General features: G+C 53.9%; 1 protein-coding gene, 2 non-coding genes and 1 pseudogene across 4 annotated transcripts in view; 3 read left to right on the forward strand and 1 right to left on the reverse strand.

Annotated features, from left to right (window-relative positions):
- The window catches only part of PRRC2B (proline rich coiled-coil 2B), an 82118-nt gene extending 59184 nt beyond the window's left edge, over positions 1–22934 (forward strand). Inside the window, 16 exon segments of the mRNA XM_033194270.1 lie at positions 483–688; positions 1208–1353; positions 1980–2121; positions 4475–4557; positions 5125–5316; positions 5462–5659; positions 6108–6194; positions 7436–7540; positions 7698–7890; positions 8848–8945; positions 9924–10051; positions 10613–10853; positions 14186–14341; positions 14942–15033; positions 17142–17223; positions 18472–22934. Coding sequence (XP_033050161.1) covers positions 483–688; positions 1208–1353; positions 1980–2121; positions 4475–4557; positions 5125–5316; positions 5462–5659; positions 6108–6194; positions 7436–7540; positions 7698–7890; positions 8848–8945; positions 9924–10051; positions 10613–10853; positions 14186–14341; positions 14942–15033; positions 17142–17223; positions 18472–18606 — 2284 coding nt within the window. The 3' untranslated portion in view covers positions 18607–22934.
- Positions 8430–8515, forward strand: LOC117074009. Its single transcript, XR_004433489.1, has one exon. It is a non-coding gene; the product is annotated as a small nucleolar RNA SNORD62 (small nucleolar RNA).
- LOC117074005 lies at positions 13205–13290 on the forward strand. Its single transcript, XR_004433487.1, has one exon. It is a non-coding gene; the product is annotated as a small nucleolar RNA SNORD62 (small nucleolar RNA).
- Positions 20513–24509, reverse strand: LOC117073434 (annotated as a pseudogene). The gene has a single exon (XR_004433232.1). The product of XR_004433232.1 is annotated as an uncharacterized LOC117073434 (transcript).
- Between the last annotated feature and the right edge of the window lie 104 nt (positions 24510–24613).

The following is a 24613-nucleotide window of genomic DNA, read 5'->3' on the forward strand; positions in this document are numbered from 1 at the left end:
GAGAAATTCCCAGAGGAGGAGCCACAGGGAACACTGACTCTTTCAGGTGGCGTCTAATCTAGCTTTCCAGGCACTAGAGGCCGACCCTTGGCTTCACCTCAGTTTTATGCCCCAAGGGCCCTCTGGCAGGGCAATCCTGGAGAGGAGCAGAAATGCTGGCGGCTCCATTCCGAGCACATTCCCCTTGACTCTCTCCCCGCTACACTCTCTGAACATAGCATGTGGGAGAGCCCTTGGGAGCAGAAGGTGACAGAGCCACTTTCCCCAGGAGCAGGCAGAGCCAGCGGGGGCAGCCTTCCACGTGTGTTTGCACACGGACATGGATGCACTGTGGCCGGCCAGCCGCTCCTCCCCACCCGAGGAGTCAGCGAGAGGAAGCGGACCCAGATCAGCGTGCTGGGCTTGTGTGCAGGCAGTGTGCACGTGCGGTGTTTTCCCTCCTTCCACAGCCTCTGGTTAACAAGATCCTCTTTCCCTTACAGATCCCCAGATGAGGCCTTGCCTGGAGGTCTTAGTGGCTGCAGCAGTGGGAGTGGCCACTCCCCTTATGCCCTGGAGCGGGCAGCCCATGCCAGTGCTGACCTTCCTGAAGCCTCCAGTAAGAAGGCAGAGAAGGAGGCCAAGTTGGCTGCTCCGAGGGCAAGTGAACAGGGAGAGGCCATGAAACAGTTTGACCTGAACTATGGAAGTAAGTCGTCCTCACATCTTCAGGGGAAAGAACTCAGGTGGAACCAGGGGCCGGGCAGTCCTCGGGCCTCCCGAGTTTGCTTTTGCAGTGAGTACCGTAGCTTTCAGGAACAGCTCGGCCAGGCACTGGGCTGGATTCTGGGGCTGTAGAGTTGAGCAGAGCAGGTATTCCCACGGGTGTTGCTCACAGCCTGTTGAATCCCCGTGACACCCTGCGGCTTCCGCGTTTTAAAGAGAGGAAGCCTGGGGCCCAGAGATGTTCGGTGGTGTGTCCAAGGTCACACAGCTGTAGGAGCAGAGCTGGGGTTTAAGCCCTTTGTGTGTTCTCTCAGTTGTGCCCTTGGGCCTCTTTGGTTTGGGGTAACAACGTTTTAGATCAGAGGTGGCCTGAGAAAGGTGCAGAAGTCCTGTCCAGGTTTCTGTTGAGCTTGACACTAGATCTTAGGTGCCTGTTGAATTGGGTTGTTCTTGCCTCCTGGTGAGTGGAAAGACTGTTCCTTCTCGTGAAATCTTGGTTCAGGTGCCATCATCGAAAATTGCGGGTCCAGTCCCGGGGAGGAGAGTGAGGTGGGTTCTATGGTGGGCGAAGGCTTCATTGAAGTCCTGACCAAGAAGCAGCGCCGCCTGCTGGAGGAAGAGAGAAGAAAGAAGGAGCAGGCCGTGCAGGTGAGGGGTTGGGGGGCAGGGCATGGGGCGGGAGGGCAGGCTGGCTGATGCCCAGGAAACCCAGAGCCAGAGAGTAAGGGAGTTCTAGGTCAAGCTCAAGGTGGCAGAGAGGAAGACAGTATTTAGCAAGCACACATTGTCTCCCCTTGCCTGCTATTACTAAGGCCCTTCTATCAAAGTAGGACTAGGTGGTGGCATCACTGTTATGCAGAGGAAGAAACTGAGTCTTGAAGAGGGTGACTTGTCTAGGGTGATAATAGTGGAAACTCGTCCAAGCCAAGATGCAGTCCTCCGTCAGCTCCCGGCTCCTCCTCCCTCCCCACTCCTCATTCCTGAGTGGAATGAGATTTGTCTCCCTGAAATCACGGGGATCATGAACCCTGTACTAAAATGGAATCAGGGCTGGACCCACACACAGATCACGGTCCATTGGCCTTTCAGGTCTTTCCTGGGGGGTGCTTTGCTTGGCATCGCAGTTCTGCTTGAGTTTTTGGGAGACGAGCATCCCACACGTCTCTGGAGCATTTTCAGGTGGTGTGATTTTGGTACCTGGGACACTTATCCTGGGGAGAATTTATCAGTCTTTGTGCCTTAAGCTAGACTACAGCACCCTTTCTTCCCCTCAGGTGCCTGTCAAAGGTCGAGGCCTTTCCTCCCGTATTCCTCCTCGATTTGCAAAAAAGCAGAACAACTTATGTCTGGAGCAAGGTGACGTGACCGTGCCTGGCAGCAGCCTGGGCACTGAGATCTGGGAGAGCAGCAGCCAGGGTGAGAGTTGGGGGATATGACCCCAGCTGTGGTGCCCAAGGTCACATCACAGACCGGGTTTGTTTCTTGGGGAGGATCCTGCTTTTGAGCTATGAATATAGATGGAGTAGTACCTGTTTGCTGGGTTCCGCTGCTGAGCTAGTGCCGAATGCCATCTGAGTGATTTGCTGCTGCAGCCCCCAAACAGATACACAATTTTCCTTGCCTCAAATTTGGTAGAAGAGCAGAGCATTCATTATGTCCAGCCATGTGGAAAAGGATGGCCCCTTGAGCTGAGACCGCGCACTAGTGGGCCTGGCCGCCTTTGTCAGTTGTCATTTTCTCCCACTAACTTACGGAAGAGAAGCAAGTGACTGAGAGACCAGCAGCAAGAGTTCAGGAGCTCTCTTCTGTGCTGTGCGCCCTTTCTTAACATGGGGAAGGCTCTGGAAACTCCTTCCTGAATGATCTTCTGGAAAGGCAAACTGAGACCAGAAGAGGGTGTACGTTAGTTTTTAGAAAATTCGTTGCCCTGAAAACTTTTTTTTTATAAATTCTATATCAAATGTAATTTTTCTGGGCATTTTCCCTTGTAAAATAAAAAGCTATTTTCAAAGAATACGTTCTTCTTGAGGCTTACGTGAGCCAGGAGCCTGCACTGTTAGCCCAGAGGGTGCATAGATGAATAAAGTAAGGACATTTGACATTTCACAGCTCGGGCCCATGAGGGGAGCTCAGAGAGGTCACCTAGTGCCAGCTCAGTTTTCTGCAAAGCAGCTGAGGCTTTAGAGGGAAAGGATTTGACTCAGGGGACTCCAGGGTCATATGACAAGCACCCGAGACACTGAGTTCTGGGCCTTGATTCTTTCACTGTTTCCACATAGCTTGTCCTCATGTGCTCGGTGAAAACTTTGATTCTTGTAAACTACAAAATAATATTCGACATGCCCAGCTGTGATGGAAAGGGAGCACAATCCTTTGATAAAACATCAATAACGCTACATTTGGTAGTGACCGAGTGACAGGTGTCATAGTATTGATGTCCAAAAATGCCCAGGCGCCAGATTGGTTGAGCTGCCAGATGTGAGTCAGATGTGACTGTCAGGTGTGAGTCATCGTCCCCTTTTGCCAGATCTTTTCCTCCAGAATTCTGCAGGGTCTCATTGGTTCCTCAGACCACAGGTTGTGTCCAAGGATGGCTTCAGAGAGCCCTTGGATATTAAAATAGCATGTGAAAGGATTTTTGTTTTTTTTTGTTTTTTTGTTTTTTTTTTTTTTTTAAGATGGGGTCTCACTATGTTGCCCAGGCTGGACTTGAACCTCTGAGTTCAAGCAATCCTTCTGTCTCAGCCTCCTGAGTAGCTGGGATTGCAGATATGTGCCCCCACCCCCTGCTAGCATGTCAACTTTTGCATGCATATCTCTTTTTCTGGGCTCAGGATCCAGGGCCACTCAAGAAGTGGTCTGTGAGCTTAAAAAATTTTAGCAATACCCACTTGGATCTTTCAGAGACTCTGTAGAAGCCACCAACTTTGGCCAGGAGTGGTGGCTCACACCTATAATCCCAGCACTTTGGGAGGCCAAGGCGTGAGGATCACTTGAGATCAGGAGTTCAAGAGTAGCAACAGAGTGAGACCCTGTCTCTATTGTTTAAAAAAAGAGAAACAAGGCCAGGCGTGGTGGCTCACGCCTGTAATCCCAGCACTTTGGGAGGCCGAGGCGGGCAGATCACAAGGTCAGGAGATAGAGACCATCCTGGTTAACACAGTGAAATCCCATCTCTACTAAAAATACAAAAATAAAAATAAAAATTAGCCAGACGTGGTGGCAGGCGACTGTAGTCCCAGCTACTCCGGGAGGCTGAGGCAGGAGAATCATGTGAACCTGGAGGGCGGAGCTTGCAGTGAGTGGAGATCGCGTCGCTGCACTCCAGCCTGGGCGACAGAGTGAGACTCCGTCTCAAAAAAAGAAAGAAATATATATTTTTAAATTAAAAAAAAAAAAGAAGCTACCAACTTTTAGAAATAGTGTAAGTGAAAGGAAGCGTGAGCATAGCAGAAATAGCAACCGAGAATCCAGATGGGCAGGAGTGAGGGCTCTGCCCTACTCACCCTCTCCCGTAATGAGTGAGATGCTGAGAAACACGTTGGGTGAGGATGCGGAAAGTTGGGTAAGACTGTCAGACCAGCTCTTCCACGTCACAGCTGTTCACTGGGTGTCACAGGTAGGGGGCTGGGGTTGGGGGTGCAGGGGAGGCAGGGGAGTTGGATTTCTGCAAGCTGTGCCTATGCTTGTTCTTGAAGAGCTCATAGACTCGTGTTTCTCTAGACGGGTTGCTCTTTGATGCCCTGACTCTGTCCCCCTCCCCTGGCAGCTCTCCCTGTGCAGGCCCCAGCCAACGACTCCTGGAGGAAAGCCGTCACTGCCTTCAGCAGCACCGAGACTGGCTCCGCGGAGGTGAGTGTGGCCGCTGCCCGCATGCTGCTCCTGGCATGAGTGTGAGCTCACCATCCAGACAGCCGGCTTGCCATGGATCTGTGCATCCAACCCAACCAAGCCACTGCCACAGCAGCTGAGCTTGGAATTAGGTTGTTTCCGTGGGGCCAAGCTCATCAGTGGTTTTCCATCTTGATTTCTGGCCTGTGCGTGGGGTGTGCATGAGCAGGAGAAAGAGAAAAGGGTAACAAGGGAGGACCCAACGCTGGGTGGGTAGAGGGATTCAGGGCCTCCTCTGAACTGGCGTCAGCGGCCATGTGGTCTAGTGTGGGTCACAAGTGAGATGGGTATGGCAGCCTCGGTCTGGGGCCCGCAGAAGATTCTGTGGTCACAAGCTATATCGGGGTTGGTGTGTTTGGCCACATGTAAGTTGTCAGGCATCCTCAGCAGGGCAGGATCAAGATCAGGACCAGACTTGGCAAGGGGCATGCAGCTGGGGTAGACAAGTCTCTGTGCCACACGCAGTTTTACTCTCTGGATAATCGAGTTGGGAGTTTGAGGCTATAACCCATTTTGTGCTCTGCACAGCAGGGTTTTAAGAGCAGCCAGGGAGATAGTGGTGTTGACTTGAGCGCCGAGTCTCGGGAGTCGTCCGCGACCTCCTCACAGCGCAGCTCCCCGTATGGGACCCTGAAGCCAGAGGAGATGAGCGGGCCCGGCCTGGCGGAACCCAAGGCTGACCGCCACAAGGAGCAGGCCCCAAAGCCATCTGAGCAGAAGGTAACCTGGACATTCCAGTCACAGTGGCCAGGGCCTGGGCGGAAGGGGCCATCTTCTCGTCGTCTTCCTCAGTTCCTGTGACAGTAGAAGCCGGAGAGTGTTGTCATTCCCGTCTGTGTCTCCACCCCTCTGCTTTTTTATCAAGGATTCAGAACAAGGCTCTGGACAGAGCAAGGAGCACAGACCAGGACCCATCGGCAACGAGCGTTCTCTAAAAAACAGGAAGGGCTCAGAGGGGGCCGAGCGGCTGCAAGGGGCTGTGGTCCCGCCTGTTAACGGGGTAGAGATTCACGTGGACTCCGTGCTGCCTGTGCCACCCATTGAATTTGGAGTCAATCCAAAAGTGAGGCTTTGTTTTCTTGCTTGCTTTTTTTACTTTTTATTTTTGGTACTTGGAGAGGTGGGGGGCTCAGACAGGATTATCTCCTAGAAGGAATAGAAGGACGGGAGCCAAGCACTCTTCCAGCGGCTAGAGTGTTGGTGTGTAGTCCTTCACGTGGCCAGTGCTCTGTTGAGTTGCTTTCAAGATTGCTTCACTGACACCAGACAGGCCAGTGATCTTCCCTGTTTCTGTCAGGCCACCCAAGGGACAGGGGGAAAGGAGTGGAGCTGGCGTCCTGTCTCCTGTGCCATGGGAAGTCTCTGGCCATCTCGCTTATGTGTGGCTCCAGTGAATGCTGCTCAGTGGAGTTTTTGAGTCACGGAAACTGCATCACGTTAACGTGTGCCCCTGGGGAATGGAGAGCCAGGAGGATCTCAGTGGGCTGTGTGGCTTTTTTTTTTTTTCCCAGGACTCCGATTTCAGCTTGCCACCTGGTTCTGCCTCTGGTCCTGCTGGGAGTCCGGTTGTTAAACTTCAGGATGCCTTGGCCAGTAATGTAAGTCCACACTTCCACTTCTGGCTGCACTCGCTGCTTGGGGCTGGCACGCCCTGGGCGAAGGAGACAGCACATGTATTTCAGGTGACCTGAGCTGGCACGTGACTCAGTTGCTAGCAGCTCCATGTCCTTAAAAGGTGCTTAAATGTTCCTGCCCAGGTTTTGTGACCTTCCAATGGGGCTCGTGTAGTTCCTAAGGTCTGGTTTATTTGGCTCTCTTTGGTTCCATTGTCTCCTCTGTGCCAGGTGTGAGCCCACACTCAGGCTACCTTTTCCGTGGCCAGGGGTAAGGGGCACACAGATTGAGTAGGAGAGCCCTCCTCAGGAGGCCCCATCTCACCATCCAAGGGTCCCTGCCACCTGCTATCTGTTGTGATCCAGAAGACCTTCTGGTGCTCCACCGTGGGCTCAGGAGCTGGCAGTTGCATCTGTTGTGGCCACTCGGGGCTGTGGCCGAGGCTGCCGCAGTGACGTCTGGTTCACTGCTCTGTCCTCACCGCCTGCAGGGGCTGGTGCTAGTGCATATGTTGAATGAATGAGTATCATTTGGGCAGCGTTTCCTAGAGGATTCCAAGGAATGTGAGTGCTGTACAATGTTCACAGGTGTTGAATGGAAAAAAATGTGGAAGTGCTGGGCTCTACAAGGTTCTTTACTCTGAGAGTCTGCAGTCCCTATCATGTGTGGATGGACACCGGGGATCTGCAGGAGGCGGGGGGCACTGTGGCATTTTCAACCTGTTACCAGAGCCCTCTTTTTCACTGTTTGCTGAGGGGCACAGCCTTCCCTGTCTGGCCCAAGACATCTCCAAGCTAGGTGGCAGGTGCCTTCTGAACCAGGTGCTTGCGTGCAGGCAGCCAGTCCGTATTTATACTGCCGGGACATGGCTCTCCTGTCTGGCGGGCACCATGGAGTGTGGATATGCGGGTGGCTCTCTGCAGACTTGTGTGGAGGAAACTGATGGAGGCAGCCATCTCAAGGAGATCAGTCGTGGTCTTGGCTGCCATCAGTTTCATCTGGGTGGTCTTGGGTACACGTGGCCAATACTGAAGACACATTTGGACAATTCATAGATGCTGCTGGGCACTGTAGGTGCTTTTGGGCAAAGCCACGGTGGGTTTGGGCAAGTCATATATGGCATTTGGACAAGCCTTGAGTGTATTCAGGCGAGCCTTGGATGGGTTTGGGCAAAGCCGTCTCTGTGCCTGTTTGTGTTCCATGGTTTCTTTTTCCTCCTCTCCAGGCAGGGTTAACACAGAGTATCCCCATCCTGCGGCGGGACCATCACATCCAGAGGGCCATTGGTCTCTCCCCAATGTCCTTCCCCACCGCCGACCTTACTCTGAAGGTAACACCAGCCCTGAGCTGGGCGAGGGCCCACCTAGTACCTTAGCTTACAAAGAGGCAGAAGGGAGGAGTTCCCGAACCCCCGAAAGCTTAGATCGGTGCTGCCCACTGCCATCATGATAGTAATTTTCATCCCTCCCCCACCCTTGCTTCTGAAGATGGAGTCTGCGCGCAAGGCTTGGGAAAACTCCCCCAGTTTGCCAGAGCAGAGCTCTCCAGGCGGCGCTGGCTCAGGCATCCAGCCTCCGTCCTCTGTGGGTGCCTCCAGCGGGGTCAACTACAGCTCCTTCGGTGGAGTGTCCATGCCACCCATGCCTGTGGCCTCTGTAGCACCTTCTGCTTCTATGCCAGGTATCTCATCCCCTGAGCCAGGCCTTGGGGTCCTTCTCCATTTATTATCAAGAGAAACGGATTAACAGCCCCGAACGCCACCTCCTGGCCTTGTCTTAAGTAGCAGGTAGAAGTAGCAACTTGTTTTTAGGCCCAGTGGCCATAGCTCCCACGTGCTGCCGGTAATATGCACGTTCTGCTTCCCCGTGCTGGGAAACAGAACTGGGGGACGACAGCGAGGCACTCCTGCCTACTGGTGAGAGGAGTGAGCAAAGGCTTGGCTTTGAGTCAGACCTGGGTTACGTGCTGGAGCTGTGCTGCCTCGGCTGGTGAGCAGCTCTCGCTGAACCACAGCGTCCTCCTCTCTTAAATGAAATGGGGGCGATGACATTGCTCCGTGAGGTGGCCACACCCGTGAAGCCAGGTCTTACCTGGAAAGGGCTTTGTATCAACAGAGCCCTTAGTCACTGGCAGCTGTTTTTGTCCTGACTGCTGCCATCCTTGTCATGTGTCGATGCCCCCAAGGGAAAGCGGGGGGGTTTTGAGGGCCCAGCTGCCAGTCTCAGTGATGTAATTCCAATAGATCCTTCTGACCTTCCACTGTGGACTCAATAGCAGGGAGATGAAGAGGACAGTGACTGAGAGACCAAGGCAGCCCTGGTTAAAGTAGAATGTCCCTTCGAGTGTCTGGGGCAGTTGATGAGTGGGAGGTGGGAAGGGTAGGCCAGAGCCCACCTGCCTCCTTCCTCCTCCTAGGTCTGATGCTGCACCCTCCCTGGGTTCCCTGAGGTGCGTGCCAGGTGTGTTGTGAGCAGGCGCGTGCTTCAGGCACACAGGAAACCGAGCAGCCTCTGTACACACGCCCTTGTCCCCACTGACTCTACTGGGTAGAGCAGACCTGTAGACTTGTCGCCCTCAGGGACATTCAGAAGTAGTGAGGCTTGATCTTCTACCTCCCTTCTGCCGCTTTGTTTCCAGGCAGCCACCTCCCGCCCCTGTACCTGGATGGCCATGTGTTTGCAAGTCAGCCCCGGCTCGTTCCTCAAACGATACCTCAGCAGCAGAGTTACCAACAGGTGACAGCAGCCAGCCAGGTGGCCTGGCTGGGGGTGGTGGGGAGGAGCCAGCGCAAGGCGGGATTGACGTGCTCTATCTGCTCATTGTCTGTCTGGTTTTCTGTCCCTCACGTGTGGTGACCAGCACCTGCCCCGCCACGTCAGCCAGGAGGCATGTGTTAAGTGAATAAACAAGAGACAGGGAAGAGGAGTGGAGGTGGCTGCTCCAGACTCTGCTTAGTTTTCCTTTCTCAAAGTTCTCCCTCCTGTGTCCTAGCCGGGGAATTAGCTAAAATGGAATTTTCTTTGGTGATCAGGTATCCTTCTGATGAAGAGAAGAAAGGCCTAAACTCCCAGGCATGGATGCATTAGAAAGAGGTAGTCTTAGAAATGAGCAGGCGTTGGTTATTTATGCAGGACTGGCATACTTTCTGTGCTGCCAAGGGGTGATTTTTGGAAGTCTCCCCTCTAACGCTGGTGCTGGGCCTTTGGGATGGTTCAGCCGCCCCTCAGACCCATGTGCCTGCACAGCCACGACAGTGGACTTCCAGGCAGAATCTGCTCCAAGCGCAGGCTTGCTGATGGAGGACGTGGTCTCTGCTGACCTCTTTAAAAACATGTTCTTAACTGCTGTGTTGTTTGGTTTTCAAGATTTTGGTTCTCGCATAACTGGGTCAAACTGCATGTATCTGTTTTTGTACGTTGTTAAATTCAGCATTATGTTTCTGGGACTCACCTCTGTTGATGTATGTGCTAGAATCCATTTTTGTTGCCGTATAGAATTCCAGGGTAGGGAGATGCTGCGGTTTGGGGCTGCTACCAGTTTTTCATTATAGGCTTTATCCCAATAGCAAGGGAAGCCCAGGAATGACATGCTGGCATTCCAATTTTGGGCGGTGTTCCAGCAGCCATGTGGAGAGGGGCAGGGGAGGTGGGAGGGGAGGAATCACCTGGATGGGCCTTGCGGTTACCTCCACCACCCCATTTTCCTGTTCACAGGCCGCCGCTGCCCAGCAGATCCCTATCTCCCTTCACACATCTCTGCAGGCACAAGCTCAGCTTGGACTGAGGGGTGGGCTTCCTGTGTCCCAGTCCCAGGAGATCTTCAGCTCCTTACAGCCCTTCAGGTGAGCTCATGTACCAGCTTGTGGAGCTGGCAGCTCACAGCCAGGGCCTCAGCCCTGTGTGCAGCCTTTGTCCTGCAGCTGTTTGGTGCTTCTCTGCTTTGGGGCAGTGGGGTGGGGAGGGGTGGGGCTTTGCTCTGGATCACTCTTCAGTCCGTTGTTAACTGTGCTCTAGGAGAAGCCTGGGTGAGCTGATAGGTGGCAGGCCTTGTTTTGCTTTTCCATGTCATCTTGCTTCGTTCCCTTGCTCCTTCCCCCTTCTCTCTCCTTGACTCCCTGCCTCCTTGCCACCGCAGGCTGCTCCGTCAGTGTGGCTGCCAGTCATTGTGGCTGATGTCCTGTGCCTCATACAGCCTGGATGTGTTCACTTGTTTAATCCAGCAGCATCAGCGCCATCTAAGAGCTTGTTCTCAGGCCCCATCCTGGACCCTCTGCGTCACGCCCTGGGAGTGGGGCTGGGGATCTGTGTTTTAGCAAGCTCCCTGGGGGAATCTCTGAGGGGTGGGATGAGACCCGCAGCTGGACTCATCGACCTGATCCCGACCATCTGTCTGGCTTTTGCAGATCTCAGGTGTACATGCACCCCAGCCTGTCACCGCCCAGCACCATGATCCTCTCCGGGGGCACAGCCTTGAAGCCTCCGTACTCTGCGTTCCCAGGCATGCAGCCCTTGGAGATGGTGAAGCCGCAGTCTGGCTCACCCTACCAGCCCATGAGCGGGAACCAAGCCCTGGTCTATGAGGGCCAGCTCGGCCAGGCTGCCGGCCTGGGTGCCTCCCAGATGTTGGACTCCCAGCTCCCACAGGTCAGGAATTCAGTCACTCCACCCAAAGCCCTAGGCTTCTTTCCTTCACGACCTTGCCGTTTCTTTCCGCCCGCCTCAGTGTGTGCAGGCCTATCATGCTGTTCGTTGGTAGCCACCGTGCCCGCTCCTCAGTGTGCAGGAAATCAGCCTCTTCTGAGTAGCCCCATCACTTTTTTTCTTTTGGACAGAGTCTGTCGCCTAGGCTGGAGTGCAGTGGTATGATCTCGGCTCACTCCAACCTCTGCTTCCCGCATTCGAGCGATGCTGCTGCCTCAGCCTCCTGAGTAGCTGACTGCAAGCGTGTGCTATCGCTCCTGGCTCATTTTTGTATTGGTAGAGATGGGGTTTCACCATGTTGGCCAGGCTGGTCTTGAACTCCTGACCTCAAGTGATCTGCCCGCCTTGGCCTCCCAAAGGGCTGGGATTACAGGCGTGAGCCACCGCCCCTGGCCCCTCATCCACCTCTTTATTCTCAAGACCTGGCTGTCCCCTCAGCACTGCCTGCTCCTGCAGCCCCAGATGGGGACTCCTTCCTTTCTCCCTGCCCTTGTGCAGTAGGGTGTGGAATGGGGTAGGAGTCCTGTTTGCATAGTTGTTGATGCTTCTAGACTCCTTCCTTCCTCCCTGAAACCCCAGCTTTAAAGCCCACACCATAGACTGTGCCTGGGAAGCCCTCCACACTGCTATGGTGCCGTCACCACATCCAGCGTCTGCTGTGAAATCTTCCTCTCCGTCGACCTGTGGGCAGCATTTGGCACCTTTGAGGGTCACCCTCTTTGTCTGGCCTGGCTTGCAGTCTGTCTCCACTCTCCTGTTCCAGTTCCTAGTGGTTTTGATGTCTGCAGAGATGACCCTGGGTCTTTGTGCCATGGACCCTGTCCACGCAGTTTGTACCCTCCTCGCCACGGGTGGTGCCCTTGTTCACTTGGTCCCCTGCTCTGTGCAGTCCTCTGTAGGCTTGGCCGCTCCCAGTAGCTGTAGCTCTCGCATAATCTCAACTTTCAGCGTCCCTCTCAGTTGTCACCTCTGGCTCTTTCAACTCCCTCTAGTGACCCAACTCGAAATTCTTTTTTTTTTTTTTTTTTTTTTTGAGATGGAGTTTCTCTCTGTCACCCAGACTGGAGTGCAGTGGCACAGTCTCGGCTCACTGCAACCTCTGTCTCCTGGGTTCAAGCGATTCTCGTGCCTCAGCCTCCCGAGTAGCTGAGATTACAGGTGCCCACCACCCACCGGCTAATTTTTGTATATTTAGTAGAGATGGGGTTTCATCATGTCAGCCAGGCTGGTCTCGAACTCCTGACCTCAAGTGATCCACCCACCTTGGCCTCTCAAAGTGCTGGGATTACAGGTGTGAGCCACCACGCCCAGTCTCCGCCACCCACGTTTTTGTCATTCTCCCACTTGGCTTGGCTTCTGCCTCCCCATCAGCAGGTCCGTTGAGCCACATGGCCTTTGCATTTCATCCAAGCTGTGGCTCTGAGCCAACCCTCACCCTCCTAGCAGCTTTTCAGACTTGCATCTTGCCCCTCGCTGCCTCCCATCCGTGACCTCCCTTTCTGTGTCACCCAGGAAACAGAAGCAGTGACAGTCTCCAAGCCCCTGTGGCCACATCCCTGCCTGGGTGCTGCCTGTGCCTCTGGGGGGCCCCGCCCCAGCAAGTCTCCCTCTCTTTCGTGCATCAGATGGCCCTTCCTGTCAGTACACAGATGAGTTGCAGTGCTGACCCCGTAATCCCGCCCCCCCACACCATTGAACCACTTTCTTCACCCAGTTACCAGGCCGTCACTCCTGGCTTTCCTGCTGCCTCAGACCTCCTCCTCAGTCTCCTTTGCTGTCCCCTCTCCTTCCCAGTCTGTAACAGTTGGCATGCCCCTGAGCCCTGCTTTGGGCGTCTTTGAAGAGTCATGGCTCTAAATTCCTCCATCTTCTCCTCACTCCCAAGTGGACATCTTCAGCTCAGATATGTCCCTGGAATTGAATCTGAAATCCAGTGGACTTTCCAGCATCTCTGCTGTGGTGTCTCATGACATCTCAAGACTCATCGTATCCAAAACTCGATGTTCCTCCCTGTCCTTCTGCTCGTCCAGTCCACGTCCTCTTTGGCTCTCTGCTCTCCTCCCCGCACCCAACCCTTCAGTGGCCTGTCAGCTCTGGCTTTAGAAGCATTCAGAATCCAGCTGTGTCTCATCCCCTCCACCCCGCTCCACGCTGTCCAGCTCCTGCAGCGGCTCCTACCTGGCCTCCTGGCAAGTCAGATCATACCCCAAGTCAGCACTCTAAATGGCAGCATCCTGCACCATGTTGGTGCTCCAAGGAGGAGCATGGTGTTTTGCGGCTCTGGCCACTGCAAGTCTCAGTGATGTAATTCCAATAGATCCTTCTGACCCTCCACTGTGGACTCAATAGCAGGGAGATGAAGAGGACAGTGACTGAGAGACCAAACGTGGCCCTGCCCCACTACCCCATTGTGTCCCCCTGTCCTTAAGAGTCTCCAGGCCCACATCTCCCCCTTGCCTATCTTCTAGTTAGTTAGGCCCTGCAGCCACCCTGTTCTCCTGTCACAGCATGCTTCAAAGGACCCCCACAGCCCAGAATCCAGCCCAGTCTTGTTTTTACCACCACTTGATGCAAAACAGTGAAAGTCTTGAATGTTTGTGCTGTACAGAGGAATGCAGAGATACACGTCTGGTGTAGCTTTCATCTTTTGGGATTTGGCTTGGCCATTACTTCTGACTTTCCTCACTCGTCCTCTCCTTGCCCACCCCGCCCCGTGTGCACCCACAGATCTGGTGTGCACACACAGATCCTATGCCGCTTTGCACCCTGAGTGTCCTGCAGCTGTGTCCAGCATGTGACATGCCACCCTGGCAGTGTGCAGGCCCATGTCGGACAGGGCCCTGCCACTTCCCCAGCACCTCGTATGCTTTTAGTAAGCACTTGCCGGACAAAGGCAGCAAGGGCCGAAGATAGACGCAGCCCTTAGCAGGGATGTGATGAGAAAGATAGACGCAGCCCTTAGCAGAGATGTGGATGAGACGCACGTAACGCTGTTAGCTCCTGTGCCTGCAGCCAGCTTCGTCTTGCCCATTTTCTCACCACCTACTCCATTCCAGCAAGAAGACGTGCCCCTGCCATCGAAGGTGTGAAATCCTGGGCGATGTCTCCCGTGCTGCAGTAGAAATCAGAGCGTGTCCTGCTGTGTGCAGGCTTTGCTTTAGTTCTTCTGAAGTGTATGAATTTGAAGTACATGTGCAGTCGCTCTTTGGTGCGTGTTTGGGGTTTCTCCGTAGCATCGGTCGGTCCCCCTCCTGACTGTCGTTGTCACCCAACAGCTGACCATGCCACTGCCTCGGTACGGCTCTGGGCAGCAGCCGCTGATCCTGCCCCAGTCCATTCAGCTGCCGCCTGGGCAGAGCCTCTCTGTTGGGGCCCCCCGAAGGATTCCTCCGCCCGGGTCCCAGCCGCCAGTCCTGAACACCAGCAGAGAGGTAAGGGGACCCATCTGTCTCTGACCCTAGGGAGGGGGCCTTGTGTCACCAACCTTTTCTAGCAAGCTAAGTACTCCTGTGTGGTAGAAAGAGCCAGTGGCTTGGGTGTGTGCAGGACTGTCAGGGCAGAAAGGAAGGTGACCGTGTGTGGGGCCATCACACATGCAGGTCCTGGGGACTCTGAAGATGTCGAGGGCTGAGGGCCAGGAATCAGCATTCCTCCCCGGCTCCCCAGGAGGCCCTGCTATGGACGGCCATGCTTCATTGGCTCTCTCACCTCACTTTAAAAAGAACAAAATATTGTGATGGTTCTTGCTTTCTAAGAAGCAGCCCTCTTGAGTCTGGCTTGGAGGGGAGGGGCTTGCAGATTCCTCTAGAACAGGGGTCCCCAGCCCCTGGGCTGCAGAGCTGTCCTGGTCTGTGGGAAAATTGTTTTCCATGAAACTGGGCCCTGGTGCCAAAAACCACTGCTCTAGAAGATGCCTCCTTGGGAATTCCCACGGCCCTCACCGCCTCTGCCCTGTGTTGTTCAGTGAGTCTGTGTGGTCCAGCTGTGTCCAGGGCCTCAAATGACAACTTGTTGCTGCTTGGTCTCTCTAGCCCTCTCAGATGGAGATGAAAGGCTTCCACTTTGCCGACAGTAAACAGAATGTCCCTTCAGGAGGCCCCGTGCCATCGCCACAGACCTACAGGTAAAACCACTCTCTGGGGACTGTGTGCTATGAGCTGAGCAGTTGCCAGAGCCGTGGCCCGGTGGCTCAGAAGAATCTGTGGGCCTGGGGAGAGCCACCAGAGACCTGGTCCCTCTGTGGGCCACGCGTCACTGTGGTGTTTCGGCACTGGGATGCACTTGTGTTGCAGTTAAACGTGGGGGAGTGAGGAATCAGGAGAGTGGTTTTGGCTTTCATCATTATAATAAGATGCTCTGGATTGGGGAGCTTTCTGGAAAGGTAGGAAAAGGAACGGCTGACATTTAGTAGGCGTCAGGACTGACGTGACTTCCCATCAGATCCTAAAACAGGACCCACTGGCCACAGGGCTGCATCCTGGCAAGGGGAGAAGCATGGCCTTTCCTAGCGTCTCTTTCCTCGGACTTGCCCTATGACCCCTGCCAGGGGACGTTGTATTGCTGGGCTTGTGGGGCCATGCTTTCCACACTACAAACCAGCACCCTCTTCTTGCTTCCTTTGTGTCTGTCTCCACCGCCAGCAACTGTCTCACGGTCCCTTAGCTGGATACTCAGGTGGCTCTGTCGGATGCCGGCGAGAGCCTCTGGTCCACTGCCTTTTCTGCCCGTGCTCGTGTGTGAAGGCAGCATGCTCTGGCCCTGGGCTCTGAGGGCTTGTACAGTCCACCCTTGTTACATGTGGGAGAGTCCTGAGACCCCTTTGTGTTTATAAATGAGTGAAACAGACCTGCCTGACCCATGGTGCCCTGTGAGGTTAATACCATCAGGCGCCACAAGGTGTCCCCACGACTGCACAGGTACTTGCAGACCCGAGGAGCGCTCTGCAAGCCGGGCCCCCATGGTCTGCAAGTTGCTCCGGCTGCGCCCCCTCTGCCCCGCTGCCCTTTGCCTGTCTTCCGTCACGGCATTCCACTCTTGTACCTTCATTTCCAGAGAAAGGGGTTTTTGTGAATTTTCCTCCCATTCTTTTCTGTTCTTATTTTCACTCTCCTGGCTTCATTTATTTCTGTTTTTAGTACATTTTGTTTTCCTACCATGTCTATCATATAGACCAAAACATCAGGACTGTGTGAAAAAGATAGCTGGACAGTACCGACCATGGAGCGGAACTGGAAGGAGGAAGGCAGCTGCAGGTCTCAGCAGATGCTGTCCTGCTGCTGTCACAAGCAGATTCCAGAAACCTCTGGCTACAGAGCCTTCCTCAAAAAGGCAAAAACCAGAGAACAGAGCCTCACAGGACAAGAGTCGCCTGTATCTATGTAGTTGTAGGAATGAATGGCAGCAGATTATTCTTTGGAGCATATTTAGACAGTGGAAGCCTTAAACTAGTAGCTTTGTTTCTATGGTGTTTTAGGGGGGTTGGGGAATTGCTATAATTGTGTAAAGCAGTGTTTCCCAAAGTGTTCTGGAAATAGAGCTGCTGAGATGTGCGCTGCAAAAACAAGGGTTCCCTGGTCAGGTCCTTGGGGGAGTGCTGTTCCCCGGGTGGCCTGCTGGGGAGGGTGTTCACCACACAGGGGCTGAGCGGCCCTAGGTTGAGAGTCCTGTTGAACTCTGCACACGGCACTTAGGCTTTTTGACCGCAGACTTGTTTTCCACGTAGCACCTAATCAACATCCCTGGGAACTAACTAGTGGTCAGTGGGACACATTTAGAAGTATGTTGTACATTTTGGTTCCCCCCACCCCTTCTTCTAAAAAGTTAAGACTAGAACAGTACTCGGCACAGTTCTGGCTCAGTGTCAGGCTCTTAGGCCTTTTGTCTGGGGCACTGCATCATGTTGGTCCAGACCCTGAGACAGCCAGTGTCGCTTTCTGCACAGCAGGACAGCCGTTCCCACCTGTACAGGGCCTTGGCCTCCCTCTCTTGTAGTGCGTCTCCTTGAGCTCTGTCCTGGAGGTGCTGGGGTGGTCAGTGACGGCCACCCCCTCACCCATCTGCGTTCTGGGCTGTCTTAGGTCTGTGGTGGTTTTCCATCCCACGGACTGTCCCGAGCACGCGCCTCTGGCCACAGGCCCTTCCTTCCTTGTGCCTCCTCCGTGTGCTAGGCTTTGACTCCATTTCTGTGGTGACACGTTGTGTATTCTCAACCCCTGCCTTTGGTTTTTTCAGGCCTAGCTCTGCTAGCCCCAGTGGGAAGCCCTCTGGATCAGCAGTTAACATGGGCTCTGTGCAGGGACACTACGTGCAACAGGTAGAAGATGGCTTTCCAGACCCTTCAGCCCTGGACACTTAGGCCTGTCTCCAAGCGCCAAAAGAGAAGGGACTGTCCAACCTATCTGAGCGCTCCTTGTCTAAAGAGAGCCATGCCCTAGCGGTTAGAGCACGGAACCAGGAGCTGGGCTGTCCGCGTCCCTCCTGGCGAAGGCATTTCTCCTCTTGACGGGCGTCTGGATCCTTCCTTGTCCTGCAGAGAAGGGAGGATGCCGATTCCTCTGAGGAGGTGGTGCTGGAAGGTGGACCAGCCCTGGCAGGTCGGGGCTGAGGTGCCCTGGGAGACTTGGTTAGGTTTGGGGGTTGGCTCTAGGAGCCCGGGTGCGCGCGCTGGTTCTACTCAGTGGTGTGTCTCGTTTTTGTCTTGGCTGGGTGGGAGCACAGGTGACGTTAATTTTACCCATATAATGAAAAGGACATCGCAGTGTATTTTCCTGCAGGCACTATTCTCTTCTCTGTTCTCTAAAACATGCTGAGGCTCAGAGCTTAGGCCCCTCAGACCTGGGTTTTGAATCAGTCACTGTGCCTGGCTGGTAGAGGTGGGCAGTGATTGCTCTCATTGGTTCCCTCAGGGGTCATGAGAGTTGTGTGGAATGAGCTTCTAAAGCTTTCTTCCAGAAGTCAGACCTGGTGGGGGGCAGATGCGCTGACTGCTCTGTGACTTCCCCACCCACTCCCTGTGTACAGCCACAGACCAGGGGAGCCCTGACTAGGAATGGGGCCCCAGGAAAAGGTTACAGAGTGGGAGTGGTAAGGGGTTTGGCTGAATCGTGGCCAGAGATCTGTGGGGGCCAAGTCTGCCTAGGGCCCCAGCAGACAGTCGGGGGCTCCGAGACATGCAGGGGGCACTTGGATCTACTCGAAGGGGCTTTTTTGCCTGCGGGGCAGGAGGTGCACTGATTTGAAAAGGTTCTTCCAGTTGGCCTTGGGACCAGAACTGCTTCCGCCCTGGGATGTGCCATGGCGGAATTCTTTGTGGAGGACCCGGTGTCTTCCTGCCTCTCCGAATCACTGCACTCGGGGCTCATGGGGAGGGAGCAGAGAGGGCACTTGCGCCACTTTCCTTACTAGGAGGAGGGTTTCTAAGTCTGGTCCTTCAGCTAAGGGACGGACGGCTTAAGGGAGCTTTCCCTGCAACTCAGGAGCGGGAAGGGAGTGGTGGGAACTATGTGTCCAAACACACTTCAGCGCCAGGGTCACTTTGTTTTTCCCATTCATCTGTCCAAAGGCAAAACAACGAGTGGATGAGAAACCCAGCCTGGGAGCCGTGAAGCTGCAGGAGGCCCCCTCGGCTGCCTCCCAGATGAAGCGAACCGGAGCGATCAAGCCTCGGGCTGTCAAAGTGGAGGAGAGTAAGGCCTGATGGTGCCTGGCTGCCACCTCACCTCGCCCCACTGGGGATGGTGCCGCCATGCGGCCTTGACATAGCCGACACTCGGGAGCCTCACCAGATCCACCGTCCAAATGCCTGGCCCGGACTGAGAGACCTCCCTCCTCTCCACTCCCGAAAGCTCCGTTGTCAACCAGCTTGCACTCGTGGATATATGGCATTGACCCGCTTGCTTTGATATGAAACAAAAAAGCAAACGACACCTTCATCCCATCTGCTCCCACCGTGACCGTGGAGTGACGCCTCCCGTGCAGTGCAGATCCGCCCTCCCTGCCTCCTCCCTGTCCTGCCGCACAGCCAGGGCGCCTTCTCAGCAGTGCTTCCGGCCCAGCCGCCCATTCCTAGGCACAGGGGTTTGGCAGCAGGGTCATTTTACTTTGAGGCTTTTTGTTTTAAAATGTAGCCAAGGTTTTTACAAAGGGGAAAGGAAAAGAAAACAGAAACGCAAGCTCCCTGTGTATAGCTGAACTTTTATATGTTTCTCGCCAGCCCCTCCCCTCCCTCCCATCTCCAGCCTCTGTCCTGTTTAATTTGATAGGTCACTGCAGTACCTTAAGAGGTGACTCTTAAGAATGCATCCCCTCCTGATTCCTCAGCTGGTTCATCTTTGAGGTTATTTGCAAGAAGAAATGGAGGCTCTCGAGGGCACCCGTCGCGAGCACTCTGGTGCCTGGCTTCCCGCCTGGGAAGCAATGGGTTGCACAGAGCAGCAGGCAGGTGGCGGCGGGGGGAGTCACAGTTGGGTTCCAGCTCCTGGCCTGATGGGCCCAGGGTGCCTACAGGCAGCCCATGAAGATGGTGACGGTTTTAGCATGAGAATCACACAGGGTCCCTGTCCTGAGCTCCTCTAAAGCCAGTGGATGTGCTGAGCACTAGAGACCAATCATGGAGATGGCTGCTGGTGGCTCCCAGGTTGGCCCAGATGGGATGAGCTGAGACACCACAGGCCCATCCCAGGCCCTGTGGGCTCTGCTTCTGGGGCTCCATACCCTGCCCCTCAGGGGCGCTGTTTTTCACGCACTTCTTTCCTTGAAGCCTTCTGTAACCTGTTGTTTTCCTTCCTTCCTCTTCTGGAGCCTGCTGCTTTCTCTGGACCCGTCTCCACCTCCCACACAGCTAGTTCATCGTGAACACCACTTGGTGGCAGAGGAGTGGACCTGCATGTGGTCCCCACGTGAGGCCGCTGGGAGTTTGTCCTTTTCCTCCTTTGCTTCACTCCCAGCAGCAGACCCAGGTTGTCAGGACAGGAGGGCCTGAGCTAAGCAGCAGGCATCTGTCTCATTTGTCTTCAGATGACCGGGGCGGGGGGGGGTGGGGTGCAGGGTGAGGCTGGGTGGAGGGCTGACCAAGGTCCAGAGGGCCTGTGCCGTCTGCAGGGGCAGCTTCTCCAGCCAGAGGCTTGTGTGAGCCATTGTGTGCTGGGCTTGTCGTTTTTAAATAAGAAACAAGAAATCACTCCAGATTCTGTCATTCCGAGGAAAGGGAAGGGGACAGTTCAAGTTTCTTAGCTGTTCTTAAGGGTCATTGAGCGTCTAACTGCTCTTCCAGAGGAGGCCAGCTCAGAACACCGTGAGGAGAGGGCCGGGGATGCACCCCCCCAGAGGCTGCCCTTGGCGTCTCACGGGTGCAGGACAGCACTCGGGCTTGGGCTCTAAGCTCTGTGTCTAGTGTAGAACATGGGGAAGGAGCATCTTAGGAACTGCTAAAGTAACTTCTTACTGCTCTCACAATTCTAAGGAAGTGGGAGAACGGCCTCCTACAAACAGCGCCCACCCCAAAGCTGCCCGGGAAGGAGCAGTTTTACTGAAAGCTGCTTTACTGTTCACCTGCATCTTTCAGCAGCTCCCCTCCTGCCCTCCCCTGGTCTTTTCCCTCTTCGTCCCCAGTCTTTACGCTTGAGTCCTTTCCCCAGGGGCTGTCCACCTGACAGTTCCGGGCATTCCCTACCTGAGCTGCGTGTCTGCTTTTCCTTCTCCCACTGCAAGCGGCTGCTTGTGGGGCCTGGGATGAGCCCTCTTTGTCCCTATCTGCCCCCCTTGCCAAGCCATTCCTGGGTGAGTCCAGGCCTGCGGGAGCCACACATTCATCTCCACCTGGACACTTGAGCCACATGGCGAGACCCCTCCCACCTGACGCGGTGGTGCGTGTGATCTGTCGAAAGAAAAAGCCTTCCGGATGCTGTTAAAAAGATAGACCCTTCAGGTGAACCTGGCATCAGACCCACAGGACTCGCTGTTTGAGAAAAAATAAAAACAAAAAGGTCACCTGTTCTCCAGCCCTTTTCTCTTCCCCGGTATTTCCTTCCTTCCTTCTCCCCGACCCCAAATAAAAAAACAAAAAACACTAGAATTTATTTATATGTATTGATGTTGTAGGTCTAGATGAAAAAAAAGAAGTAAATGTTCCACTGCTCTATTTATATATAATGTCTGAATTAATTCTGTGCAGGAAAGGCCAGGAAATTGCATGTGAAGTTCGGTGCAGTCACCACCTCTGTGTGACCTGAGCTGCAGTCTCTTCGCTGAGATGCAGATTTTAAATGAGACTAGGGGCTGAGGGCAGGCCTCAGGCCTCCCAGCGCCCCAACCCCTCCTTGGTCTGATTAAATGCAGTTCTTAGTGCAGAGACGTTTTAAGGTGCAATATATCTCTTCCTTTCACGTGGTTTTAGAGCCAAGCTCAAGGTAGTAGGACTTAGGGTCTTATTTTGTTTTCAAACCCCCATCTTCAGAGCGCAGATACATGCAGAGGCTTCTGCCAGGATACCATGGGGCCTTGGTGGGAACAGGTGGAGACCAGCACTTGCCTTTTCTGCTGCTGAGTGGGGGGTCAGAACCCACTCACTTTTGCCTGCTAAAGTTGCCCTCCTCCCGATGCTGGCAGCTCTGCCTTTGCCATCAGGGCTGCGGTGCATTGCTCAGCAACCAGTGGCCTTGCGGTGGTATTTGTCCACTGTCCGCTAGAGTGGGATGAAGTCCAGAGTGTGGGTGTGCATCTGAAATGCTCATCCACCCACTGGGAACTTCAATGCCAGCTGCATTCGGTTTGATTTTCTTAACTGTTGGCTTCTCCCCCCAATTTTTTTTTTTTTTTTTTTTTTTTAACATTTGTATTGTTTTCAAACTTGGAATTCATAGACAGTCTGGCTCTAGGTTCTTTAAGGGGGAAAACAAAGGATGACTTTATTTCACATTCGAGAAAATCAGTTCAGTTCCAAAGCTGTGGTCCTTCCAGCCACTTCTAGGGACACTGGGGTACATTGTTAAACATTGACATCAGTGCTCTCCAGCTGAGCTGTCACCCTCCTGTCTTCTGGATCTGCCTTCCGGATGGTCAGTGACACCTTCTGGAAGCTGAGCGCACACAGGTGCACAGCCATGCTGTGGCTTGGCCTGCTGCGGCAGCATGGCAGCTCTGGTGGAGCCTTCTCCCTTGCCATTTGGTTCCTCTCTGCCAAGTAGCTGCAGGCTGCCCCTCAAATCTTCATTTGTCCCTTTTCACTTCCTGCAGAGCAAGCCTAGGTTAGAGGGTCTGCTGGAAATAGCCTTTGAAGACCAAGGATACCAGAGTGTGTGTGCTCTGTCATATTCTGCGATGAATGGGAAACATAGGCTTCCAGAAAGTCAGCTCCCTTCTGAAATGTGATGGACCTAAGCAGGAAGTCGAAAGTCATCCAGGACGCGAGTGGCTCGGTGTTGGAGATGGACGCTGTTGCCCAGCCATGCTCCACCAGGGCCACCAGTGTATATCTGGCTGGTGGTCTTCGGGCACGTGAGACCTTCTTCACTGTCTCCACCCCAGTTGGTGACCTCCAGGATGGTAGTGACACCCCCAGAGCCCCATCTTCAGCATGTTCTGGAGCCTCGGAGTGGAAATCCCTGCTAAGGCTCTGTGTGGACGCCTTTCTCCCATGATCTAAAGGGGACACTGTACTCTTAAGCTTTTGACCTCATGCCTTGTGTAGTAAAAAAGGATTTGGGGGTTTTCGTTGGGCTCCTGAGAGGGTTGTGTTTTGTTTCCTTTTGTTTATGTTTCGGCCTTTCCTCTTTGTCTTTCCATGTAGACCAGATATTTGAAAGGGCAGACGATGGCTAGAGGTGTAAGTGCAGCTTGTTTAGACGTTATTTCGGGAAACTTACCTTGGATGGGAAATGGAATCGTGGATTCACCAGGCCGGTGCTGGCACACTCAAACCCTCGCCCTTTCCCTCCGGTTCAGTACCTATTGTTTCTCCTTTCAAATATGTGATTGTACTAGCTCTTTCCATATGAAAGAATTCTCCTTATTTAAATAAAAAAAGTTAAAAAAGATAAAGCTGAACATGCTTTCTCAGGTTGTACATCCCTCTTTTCTTGGTAATTTGACCAGAGAGAACTACAGATCAAAGAGTTCTAATTTTACAGAGTTCACATGGAAATCAGGAGTGGCACGGCTGAAATGCCTTAGCAGAAGCTGTATGGGTAGAGAAGGGACTGAAACCCGTGGTTAAGAAGCATCTTCCAAATGCGGCAGCACCGAGTACTCTCCACTCTCTTCCCACGGATGGCATCTGGCTGTGTGCAGTGCCTGCCTGCGGCCCCATCACTTGCCATGAGAAATGAGCCGGTCAGAGGAGGTAAGCATTTGGTGTGGTGTGTGGTGCTGTCACTTCCAGCAGTGCTTTTGCAGGAAGTGGGTGGAGGAGGATTATGCTGTGCTTTGGGGTGGGGAAGGAGCAAGCCACCCAGGCCTGCGGCAGCGAAGAATAAAAGGTAAGAATGAGTTGAGGCAGCAGTTCTCAGTTTTGCCATTGCCTCACTGTGTGACCTGGGGAAAGAGTCAGTCTCCTTAATCATAAAATGCAGACTGTAATAGTATCAACCTCATGGGGTAGTGCGGATTCAAAGTCACCAGTAGCTTTTAGCTTAGTGCCTAGAACCAGCTAAGAAAACTTACAAATTACCTCCAAGAAAGAAAACGCTGTTTCCGCGAGAAACACCAATCCCTCAACTTCCTTCTAAGCCTTTTGACTGTGGAGGAGAGTTGGGGACCTGGGCACAGGCATCTCGGCTTTAACCAGCCACACTCACTGCCCTGATTCACTGCTCCCTAGGGACAGGTGGCTCAAAATCTCAAAAGGAGATGGGCCCCTGAAGGAGGCTAGTCCTGAGGTTGGAGACTTGCAAGATGGAGGCTCTCAGTCCTGAGGCACCACCACTGTTAGCATGGCATGAACCAAAGCTCAACAGCCCAGCCCCACTCCTTCCTGGGGCCCAGGGAACCTTCCCTGCCCACCAGTTTGCCTGCAGGCTCTGGCCACAAACACAGGTGAGCCCCAGCTCCTTTCCTCTCTGTGGGATCTTGGGTGAGTCACATAACCCCTCAAGGGTAAGCCATAAAGAAGTAACCACTAAATTCTCAACTGGTGTCATCTAATGCTATGTTGACCAACATGGAAAAATCTTGCAGACAGCCAAGAACCGTAATTAAGGTTATTAAACCTGCAGTGTGTCCTTTTGGTCTGTATAAATTAACATACAAATAGACCAGGAGATCAAGAAGGGAGGCTGAGAAGAGTGATCCATCAGCCTGGTTGCGTTGCTGTCAGTTACCCTGCTCTGGGTGCAGACTGTTCCAGGGAAAACATGGGAAGGGGTGCATTCACCCAACCAAAAGTACCATGTCTGCCCCAAAGCAGGCCTTTGGGAAGGCTCTTGACCCTGAGCACAGGGGGCTGGAGAGGCTGATGGAGAAGGAGCCCTGGGAAGGGAGGAAGAAGCCTCCAGTCTTCTGCCACGGAGTTTAGGGGAGATGCCCCCACTGGAGCCTCTGATGGTCTTGCAGCCCCCACTCATGTCCGGGGTTTTTTTTGGTTTTGTTTTTTGTTTTGAGACAGGGTCTCACTCTGTAGTCCAGGCTGGAGTGCAGTGGTGAGACCAAGGCTCACTGCAGCCTCGGCCTCATCTCCTGCCTCAGCCTCCCTTGTAGCTGGGACTGCAGGC

The sequence above is a fragment of the Trachypithecus francoisi genome, unplaced genomic scaffold (assembly GCF_009764315.1).
Source record: "Trachypithecus francoisi isolate TF-2019V2 unplaced genomic scaffold, Tfra_2.0 Contig01585, whole genome shotgun sequence".
Classification (NCBI taxonomy): Eukaryota; Metazoa; Chordata; class Mammalia; order Primates; family Cercopithecidae; genus Trachypithecus; species Trachypithecus francoisi.